Below are 9,603 nucleotides of genomic sequence, written 5' to 3' on the forward strand. Positions count from 1 at the left end.
TATATAAAATACATGAAACAGTGGATTTAGCTTAACAGGTGGCCTCTTTACGTTATCACTTATTCACTATTATAAATGGTTCTGCTCTCTTTACCATGAGCTCAGTGATGGCTCTTTATTCATATATATTATGTCATATTACTCAAGTGAAGTACAAGTCATTACTGTACTTACATCTCACCACCGAGGATTATCCAGAATGAGCCTTGAGTTTGAGTTTGAGATTCTGCCTGATCACGCTTTCACATTTCCTCTCTACATGCTTTGTCATGTTTCAGCCTCAGCAGAGTGCTGACTGGCAGTCACACTTCCCTTGTGACTCAGCAGAAACAGGGGATATAAAAAGAGGAGACACAGAGCCGAGAGGAAACAGAGGACCGAGGAGCCTTCAGATCAACACTTGTTATTTAGATTTCATTTGTTTATTGAGCCCAAACAACAGTTTGTTCCAGCCAGCAGAGATGGAGACCATGAAGAGTGCCAGGAAAAACGACGCAGGGGACGTCGGCAGGTATGAACTCTAATCCCTCTGAGCTGACGGACCTCTGTGGAGCTTCAATAATGAATTTCAAAATTTAAAAACACCTTAAAAATAAATTACTTTGTATTTTTCAACGACAATTTAAAGAACTTTCAATATTCTTGCCAACCCCAAACTTTACTGCCACCTCGTTGCTTCACAGACTTTAAAGGGAATCCTATTTTTTCAGTATATTTGAATAATTGCCTCTTTTTTGTTTCGCCCGACTTGTTTTTTGGATATATTTTGAAGTCTTACTTTGTTTTAAATAGCACTCTTCCTTTCAGTCTTTTTTCCAACTTTTGATTTGTGATGCCAAGTCCTACTGTCACTGTTCTACCTCCATAAATGTAAAAGCAAATGACTAACTGTGCCCTCTTTGTGTTGTCAGTGATTTATCGGAACAGATTAAAGCAGCCACTAAGGACAGTCATATCCGAGCTGAAAACACCACGCTGATGCTGAGCTACCAGAGAGGACAGATCACCCTGCCTCAGTACAAGGTAAGACATCACATGGGCTGCAGCAATGTTTATCTGATACCCTTTGTTGACATGTTGTCCTGACCCCTCCCCTCCCCCCCCCCCAGCTGTTGCTGTGCTCGCTGTATGAGATCTACAGAGCTCTGGAGGAGGAGCTGGACAGGAACGCCTCACATCCCGCCGTCGCTCCCATCTACTTCCCTCAGGAACTCGCTCGTCTGGAAACTCTGGAGGGAGATCTGGAACATTTCTTCGGCTCCGAGTGGAGGCAGAGGGTGATCGTTCCTGCAGCCACAGTCAGATACCAGGAGAGAATACGGAGGGTGAGCGGAGAGAGGAGGGTTATCACCCAACCTGACTTTTGAAAGAAGATGCTCTGACATCCTGCTCCTCTTCATCAGTAGTGTCTCTACCTTTCAAAATAACAGCTCCTCTTGTTCCTCAGATTGGCGCAGAGAGTCCTGATCTGCTGGTGGCTCACGCCTACACCCGTTACCTGGGCGACCTGTCAGGAGGCCAGGTGCTGGGGAAGATCACCCAGAAGTCCTTGGGGCTGAGCAGTAAAGAAGGACTGTCGTTCTTCTCGTTCCCCGGCGTCAGCAGCCCCCACCGCTTCAAACAGCTGTACAGGGGCCGCATGAACAGCATCGAGCTGACGGAGGAGAGGAGGGAGGAGCTGCTGAGGGAGGCCAACACCGCCTTCCTGCTCAACATCCAGGTGAGGGGGAACAAGTATTCAGTACTCAAATACTTAGAGACATATTCTATTCATATCAGTAGAGTCTCTCCTGGGACAGCTCTTCATTTCTCGCCTGTGCTGCAGCTCCTCTTTCCACCCTCTGTCTGAAACCAGAGCCCAGACTGCTCTGATTGGTTAGCTGGCCAGCTCTGTTGTTATTGGTCAAAGGCTTAGAGATGTCCCGCCCCTTTCTTTCTTTTAGCCAATAATCGTACAATTCTGGCGTCCCAAATGTAGTGTAGTAGAAGATGAAAGTACTCAAAGTACAAGTACCTCCTACTGAAGTACAGTACTTGATCTGTATACACGTGGACAATGTGGAGTCAGCAACCAGTAATAATCCCTAATTTCTGGCGAAGTCAAACTCTGAGAAACAGGAAGTGAATCTCTAAAAACGCTGAGTCGTCGTTCTGCTTTTTTCTCCTTCAGGTTTTTGATGACTTGCAGAAAATGCTGAGTGTCACAACAGAAGCAGCGGACCAATCAGAGGGCAACGCTGGGAAGACCAAAAACATGTTTCTGTCTTTACCCAGCATGCAGTTCACCGTGGGCGTGTGTGTTGCCCTGACTACGGTTGGATTGGGACTCTACGCTTTGTAGAGGAACCGTCTATAACCACTCAGCACTTTATCACTCGTTCTCAATGTGAAACCGGGTCGGACATCTTCCTTTTTACAAAACCAACAAGGCCAGTATTTTAGGAGTCATGATCAAAGTATATATATCTGTTAGGAAGTATTCTGATTTGATGGATTTTCTGTGCATATTGTTTTAAATTTAAGATGAACCCTAACTGAAAGATCACTCATTCTAAAACAGATCAGAGATATTATTCTGAAATGGACCAATCAGACAATGACTACTTTTACTGTCGCTACTTTAAGTACATTTAGAGGAGAGTACTTTCTACTTTCACTGGAGGAACATTTAGAATACTTTCACTGTGACAGAGTATTCCTACACTCTGGTACTTCTACTTTACTCAAGTACAAGACCTGAGTACTTCTACTTTACTCAAGAACAAGACCTGAGTACTTCTACTTTACTCAAGTACAAGATCTGAGTACTTCTACTTTACTCAAGTACAAGACCTGAGTACTTCTACTTTACTCAAGAACAAGACCTGAGTACTTCTACTTTACTCAAGAACAAGACCTGAGTACTTCTACTTTACTCAAGTACAAGACCCGAGTACTTTTACTTTACTTAAGTACAAGACCTGAGTACTTCTACTTTTACTGAGAACAATATCTGAGTACTTCTACTTTACTCAAGTACAAGACCTGAGTACTTTTACTGAGTACATGACCTGAGTACTTCTACTTTACTCAAGTACAAGACCCGAGTACTTCTACTTTTACTCAAGAACAAGACCCGAGTACTTCTACTTTACTCAAGTACAAGACCCGAGTACTTCTACTTTACTCAAGTACAAGACCTGAGTACTTCTACTTTACTCAAGTACAAGATCTGAGTACTTCTACTTTTACTGAGTACAATATCTGAGTACTTCTACTTTACTCAAGTACAAGATCTGAGTACTTCTACTTTTACTCAAGTACAAGATCTGAGTACTTCTACTTTACTTAAGTACAAGACCTGAGTACTTCTACTTTACTCAAGTACAAGATCTGAGTACTTCTACTTTACTTAAGTACAAGACCTGAGTACTTCTACTTTACTCAAGTACAAGACCTGAGTACTTCTACTTTACTCAAGTACAAGATCTGAGTACTTCTACTTTTACTCAAGTACAAGATCTGAGTACTTCTACTTTTACTGAGTACAATATCTGAGTACTTCTACTTTACTCAAGTACGAGATCTGAGTACTTCTACTTTACTCAAGTACAAGATCTGAGTACTTCTACTTTTACTGAGTACATGACCTGAGTACTTCTCCCAGCTTTGGTTTGAATAAAAACACAATAAAGATGTTTTCAAATACTTTAATTTTTTACATCTTTTGGTTTGTATTTTACATCCTGTCCGTGTTGCTGTCACTAACGGAGACTGGGCTTTCTAAAGATCTGCTTTTAAACACGGAGTTTTAACTATTTACATGATGACATCACTGTGCCGTTTGAGCTGCTCTACTTGACTCTGTAGAGGACCTTCCTCTGCATGCGGTGCTGCAGCTCGCCGCGCCGCAGCATCAGGTGCAACACTTTGTAGATGGCGTGCTCCGGGTATTTCTGCGGCGGGAAAAAACGGGAGAGTGAGGAAAGAGAGATGAGTGAGTGAAATATCCAAATTTAAAAACTGCCGACCCTTTCAGTGAACAAGAAAAAGGCCTTTTCCTTTTTAAATGTAGATTATTTTCTGTCCTATTCAGAGGTTAACTCAAAATGTTATTCATCCCAGGGGACAATGTTGCTAAATATTTTGAAATTTGAATAAAGTTATTTAAATAAAACATCTGAAAAAGTAAAAATTGCAATAAACTGAAAATATTCAATAAAAAGATTAAATTAAAATAAGGACAAATATATTTATACAATCATTAAAAATATAAAGAATAAAGAAAGTTAAACACATTAAACCATTTCTAAATGAAATACTTGTATTACTATGGGCAGCATCCTCTTTATAAAACCCTCTCTGACCTGTTTGGTGAAGTCCTGCACGATGCTGTGCTCCGAGACCTGAGAGCCGATAGCGAAGCGTCTCTTCAGCTGCTTCTCCACCCGGGAGATCATCTCCTGGTCCTCCGTCGACGTGAAGCCCTCCACTCCTGCAGGCAGGAAGTGAAGACACGTTACAGACGGATCACATTTTATCCACCAGACTATCTGCACTGTATCTGTGTATATTTAGCATCTTGTTGACAACAATCCTATACATCTCAATACTCTGATTTTATAATAACCACACACACACACACACACACACACACCTGAGAGGCTGCCGGACATGGCGGCGTCCAGCGTGGACACCTGGAAGAGCCTCAGAGCTTCGTCCACTTCTTCCTCTCCGGCCACCGCCTGCAGCTTCATCTTCGCCAGAGACTCGGCGATGCGCACCACGGCCTCCAGCTGCCTGCAGAGGACAGACAGGGGGTCAGTTTAACGCTGGGGGGGCAGCAGGTGGAGGAAAGGTGGATGTTATTCCTGCTGAACGTACCTGACGGTGATGGGGATGGAGGGCCGTTTGTCCGTCTCCCTCTCGTGCTCGCGGGCGCCGCTCCTCATCACCACGTAGCGGTTCTTCAGCTTCTCGGCAGCGGCGGCCGAGAGGCGGGGTCCGCATTTACTGAGAGGGACGACAGAAAGTATTAGCACCGTGGCACAGAATTACAAAGAGATGTAACGGCTTCAAAATAAATCAAATATAGAAAACCACATGAACAGAAACAGAGGCTGACATCCATAAATGCAATCCACCCACTAAATGTTTAAAACATCATTCTTATATTTTCTTAATTCAAAATAAAGACTTCAGCCTTTTCATTTTGCTGCCAAAAATAAGTCTGACTTGCAGCTGCGAGAGACTCACGTTCTGGCGTAGGCGATGTACTTCTTGAACGTGGCCAGAGGAATCTCCCCCTCCACTCCCTCCGTCTGAGTCTGAGCGCTGAGGTGGACGTTCATCACGTGACGCGCCAGGGTCTAAAGACAGACCGGAGTTAATACACATCACTGAAGTAAAGCTTCCTGTGAGGACAGCGAGCGCCCCGTTCCCCCCCCCCCTCACCATGTCCTTCTGTTGGTCGTGGTGGTCTTTGATGATGAAGATCATGTCGAAGCGGGACAGGATGGTGGGCATGAAGTCGATGTTGTCTTCGCCCTTCGTGTCGTCCCAGCGTCCGAACACCGAGTTAGCGGCGGCCAGGACGGAGCAGCGGGAGTTCAGGGTGGTGGTGATGCCGGCCTGTGGGGAGGGGGGGGGAACACAGTGATATTAGCCTTTGCAGACCATTTACATGCACACAAACCTAGAGACCATACCACAGAAATCTATCAATCATCAAAAACCCTAAACAGTCCCACGAGAAGAATTAAAACACAGCTGTAATTAATTACCTTGGCGATGGAGATGGTCTGCTGCTCCATGGCTTCATGAATGGCCACTCTGTCATCCTCTCTCATCTGAACAACAACAAAAACTCACTTTAATCCTGAAACACAAACCAATCAAACATCCTCCGTCTATAAAGAGGTGCAGGAATGACTCCGAAAACCAGGCGGTGGAGACATGAAGTCATGTGACCGTGCGTCCAATGGAAAAATCCCATTGGCCTCTTCTGTAGGGAACCAGGGAGATGCTGCCTTCAGGGTCCACCTCTAGTAATAAGTCATCCCTGCTCCACTGTATAACACCAACTTATTTCCTTACCTTGTCGAACTCGTCGATGCACACCACTCCTCCGTCAGCCAGCACCATGGCCCCCCCCTCCATGATGAAGCCCCGGGTGTGTGGGTCCCTCAGAACAGAGGCGGTGAGACCGGCGGCGCTGCTGCCTTTCCCTGAGGTGTACACCTGGAGAGAAACGATTCAGCATCAGAGTGGACTCACAACGAACACAAGGGTCTACAGAGGGGTCAACGGGAGGGGGGGTAGTTACCCCGATGGGGGAGCATCTCTCCACGAACTTGAGCAGCTGAGACTTGGCTGTGCCGGGGTCTCCCAGCATCAGCAGGTTGATGTCACCACGACGGGTCAGACCATCAGGCAGCCTGAGGTGGGAAGAGGGGGGGGAAAGCATTACTTAACAGGCAGTTATTCATGTATTAATATCATTTGTATTCCATTGTAGAGGGTATGACAGAAAACCCTGAGACCCCTCACCTCTTCCTGGAGCCCCCAAACAGCAGACAGGTGATGGCCTTCTTCAGGTCCTCGCTGCCGTAGATGGAGGGAGCGACGGAGCGAGCCAGGGCGCCGTAAACGTTGGGAGACGCAGCGAGTCCTCGGAGCTCCTCCTCCTCCTGAGGGGTGACCGAACAGTTGGCTCCACGACCTGAGAGGAAAACACACCCGTCACGATCTGACCTCCGACCTCCTGACAGAGGACTTTAACTTCAGTAACACATGGCGTCTTTATTCCAGCGTCTCCTCACCGGCCCCCTCCGTGTCCACCTGGATGCCGACCACCCTCAGGTACGACGCTCTGATCCCGACTCCAGCGCTCTTCTCGTTTCCTCGAGCCTTCACCGCCGCCATCTTCTTGATCGAGTAAATACCGACGATGGTCACCCTGTTGCCGGGGACGACGCGGTCACACAGGTACCTGCAGGAGGAGGAGAAGGAGAGAGGTTTGAATTCGTTTCCATATTTCGTATTATCAGGATGCTTTATTTACCCCGGGGGAAATAAAGTTGCCTCAGTTTCTTGAGTGTGTGTGTGTGTGTGTGTGTGTGTCCTCACCGGTCGCAGTAGAGCTGCATGTGGCGCGGCATCTCTCCGTGAGGAACAGCGTCCGGAGCTTCCTGCAAGCGGAGCGTCTGGAAGTCGACGCAGACGCAGCGGTCGGGGATGATGAAGTACGGATCGATGGGACACTTCACCCTGCCGGCGGCCTCACTGCGGAGAGGAAACACGGAGGGGAAGATTCAACATGCGGCACAAACACCTGCATCTCTGAAAGGCCTAAAACACAACAGCTGCTCTTCCAGGACGCATTCCCGCACCACTCACGTGTTGCACTTGCGCGGCAGAGCGTATCCCTGCAGGCCCGGCGGCAGCGGGATGTTGCTGATGACGGAGCGACAGCCGCGACACTGCAGACACACTTTGGTGGCCTTCGCTCTCACCGGCGTTGCCGAGATGATGATGCCGCTCACCTTCACCAGGCGGGACACCTGCTCCGACTGCAGGGGGAGACAGGAAGTGAGGAGAGGAGGTGAGCACATGGTCGAGGAGGACTCCGAGGATGAGTAAGACGCTCTGAGAGGCATTCGGGTACCTTGAGGCCGCGGATGGAGGCGTGGTGAGCGTCGCTCCGCAGCGTCACCTGGATGTCCTGCACCGTCTCCTCCCCCACCGGCCGGGGGCGGGTCACCTCGTCAGCCACCTCCTTCGCCGCTTCCTCCAGCTGAAACACACCAAGACGTTAGAGGTCACAAACTCTATATGTTCATGACACTGCATTTTTTTATTATTAATATCAAAGTCAAATCTATGATATCCAGCAGATCAAGTGTTGGGATGTTGGCAATCAACCAGAACCAGACACTGAATGTTTTTGTGGAGTGAGGGAATCTTTAAGTAAATATTACTTCAGTGTCAGACTCACCATCGGCAGGTTCTCAGAGGGGACTTTGTACAGACAGTCGGACAGGTCCTCGTCGAAGCTGGCCAGATCCTCCATCTCCACATCCAGCCAGAACTCTCCGAGGGTGTAGTGCCTCTTCAGCTCATCTCTGAACAAAAACACAGACAAATAAGAATCATTAGTGGTGAAGATCTAATGCTCACATATCCCCAAAACAAGAGAACAGCAGTCTCAAAACCCTGAAGGGAGCTTATTTTAAATACTTTGTAGAGTACTAGGTAGTCAAGTAGCAAAGTACTGCATCATGTGCCTTTCATCAACTCAAAGACACATTCAGATATATGATAAGATGCATAAATATACAACCAAGTACCTTAAACTCTCTTTTGATTAACAAATTACAACATGTAAATTCTGTTATACGAGTCTTTTAGTGACACCACCGAATTGTAGAGCTATTTGCATACTGTGTACACTTTGATCATAATCCACGACTTCTACTTGTATTTCAATATGTTTATACTACAGTATTTGTACTTTTACTTGGGTAAAGGATCAAAAATGGTCTGCCTCTGATAGCATAACTGCATCATATTAATAAAGATATTAGTCTGATTATTGCTAGAAGTGCACAGCATTTTTCAAGTGTTATTTGTGACTATTGCACTGTTTCTGCACTTTTAGGGTCTGTGAGGGTAGCCATCTCTCCACAGACCCTTCTCCTCTTATAACTTATATCATTATGATGAACTGACCTGTATTTATATGTGAACCCGGTTCTGTCGGTTCCCACTCGGAACTGGCGGAGGAACTCTCGGAACCTTTTCTTCAGCTGGCTCTTCTTCTGCCCTCCTTCGTCCCCTCCAGGCCCGTCTCCCCCTCCGAAATTGTCGCTGTAGTAAACCCCGGGGTCATCAAAGCCAGACATACTGAAGCAGCTCGGTAAACAACAAGAAAGGAGCTTAAAAAATAAGCTAGTTTTTCTAAAATTAAAGAAAACCCAGAACAGATGTAAACTGCAGGGGGAGAAATGGTGCTCAGTGTCTGCTCCGCGGGAAAAACTCAACTCCTTCCTGTCTGAGTTTCCCGCGACTTCAGTGTAGCCCCGCCCCTTAGCTGGACTCTGATTGGCTGAGCGTGGGCTAAGTGTGTTTATATTGGTTGAAGCAGCCGTGGGGGTGTGTGTATGATGTAGAGGCGGGGCTTGTGCGGAGTGGTGGCGCGAAAAAGACAACAGAAGGAGGAGGGGGAGGAGGAAGACCCGTGTGGCACAAACACAAAGAAGCATGACACAATATTGAACTGGACATTTGAACAAAAACACACGTTATCACTCTCAATAACACCGTTTCATAAAGTAGGTAGAGAAAACTGTACTCAAACTTGGGATTAGTGTCAGTAAAATGTTCCACTACTTATGTTTTAGAGGCTTGGTTTGTTCTTGTGTGAAATGACAGATGGTGAAGAAGCATGAAAGCAACATACAACTGCACATTTGAACAACAATGAATATCTTTACCACCATTTATACCCCTGGTTTATAAAGTAGCTCCTTTTCTTGACAGGATTTCTGAGTAATCTGATTTTAAAATGGGAATAGATTCAGTAAAATCTAACTAGGTTACTTTGAGTGACTTCTTTTGTGGTAA

At 46.3% G+C, this 9,603-nt stretch overlaps 2 protein-coding genes and 1 long non-coding RNA gene across 3 annotated transcripts; 2 read left to right on the top strand and 1 right to left on the bottom strand.

Moving 5' to 3' along the window:
• The first annotated feature begins 352 nt into the window (after nucleotides 1-352).
• Nucleotides 353-3,453, top strand: hmox1a (heme oxygenase 1a). Its single transcript, XM_063903481.1, has 5 exons — nucleotides 353-511; nucleotides 912-1,023; nucleotides 1,110-1,325; nucleotides 1,448-1,720; nucleotides 2,171-3,453. The coding sequence occupies exons 1-5, from the start codon at nucleotides 462-464 to the stop codon at nucleotides 2,339-2,341; spliced, it is 822 nt and encodes a 273-aa protein (XP_063759551.1). The 5' UTR covers nucleotides 353-461; the 3' UTR covers nucleotides 2,342-3,453.
• A 29-nt stretch (nucleotides 3,454-3,482) lies between these two features.
• On the top strand, nucleotides 3,483-8,569 carry LOC134877822 (uncharacterized). The gene is made up of 2 exons (XR_010167619.1): nucleotides 3,483-6,966; nucleotides 7,117-8,569. It is a non-coding gene; the product is annotated as an uncharacterized LOC134877822 (long non-coding RNA).
• On the bottom strand, nucleotides 3,676-9,031 carry mcm5 (minichromosome maintenance complex component 5). Its single transcript, XM_063903480.1, has 16 exons — nucleotides 8,710-9,031; nucleotides 7,976-8,102; nucleotides 7,646-7,774; nucleotides 7,378-7,550; nucleotides 7,108-7,263; nucleotides 6,801-6,970; nucleotides 6,529-6,700; nucleotides 6,305-6,416; nucleotides 6,076-6,219; nucleotides 5,763-5,828; nucleotides 5,434-5,610; nucleotides 5,236-5,348; nucleotides 4,864-4,992; nucleotides 4,637-4,779; nucleotides 4,347-4,474; nucleotides 3,676-3,935 (listed from the first exon to the last, which is right to left on the bottom strand). The coding sequence occupies exons 1-16, from the start codon at nucleotides 8,880-8,882 to the stop codon at nucleotides 3,834-3,836; spliced, it is 2,214 nt and encodes a 737-aa protein (XP_063759550.1). The 5' UTR covers nucleotides 8,883-9,031; the 3' UTR covers nucleotides 3,676-3,833.
• Nucleotides 9,032-9,603: the final 572 nt, after the last annotated feature.

This window comes from Eleginops maclovinus, chromosome 16 (genome assembly GCF_036324505.1).
Source record: "Eleginops maclovinus isolate JMC-PN-2008 ecotype Puerto Natales chromosome 16, JC_Emac_rtc_rv5, whole genome shotgun sequence".
NCBI classification, from domain to species: Eukaryota; Metazoa; Chordata; class Actinopteri; order Perciformes; family Eleginopidae; genus Eleginops; species Eleginops maclovinus.

What these genes read in the sequence shown, in the direction of transcription:
- hmox1a (XM_063903481.1), top strand. Translation starts at nt 462, where the DNA reads ATGGAGACCATGAAGAGTGCCAGGAAAAACGACGCAGGGGACGTCGGC. An exon ending in GACGCAGGGGACGTCGGCAG is followed by an intron (nt 512 to 911) that starts GTATGAACTCTA and finishes TTGTGTTGTCAG; the next exon opens with TGATTTATCGGAACAGATTA. An exon ending in CCTTCCTGCTCAACATCCAG is followed by an intron (nt 1,721 to 2,170) that starts GTGAGGGGGAAC and finishes TTTCTCCTTCAG; the next exon opens with GTTTTTGATGACTTGCAGAA.
- mcm5 (XM_063903480.1), bottom strand. Translation starts at nt 8,882, where the DNA reads ATGTCTGGCTTTGATGACCCCGGGGTTTACTACAGCGACAATTTCGGA. An exon ending in CTGCCGCGCAAGTGCAACAC is followed by an intron (nt 7,264 to 7,377) that starts GTGAGTGGTGCG and finishes TCCTCTCCGCAG; the next exon opens with TGAGGCCGCCGGCAGGGTGA. An exon ending in GCATCGACGAGTTCGACAAG is followed by an intron (nt 5,829 to 6,075) that starts GTAAGGAAATAA and finishes GTTGTTGTTCAG; the next exon opens with ATGAGAGAGGATGACAGAGT.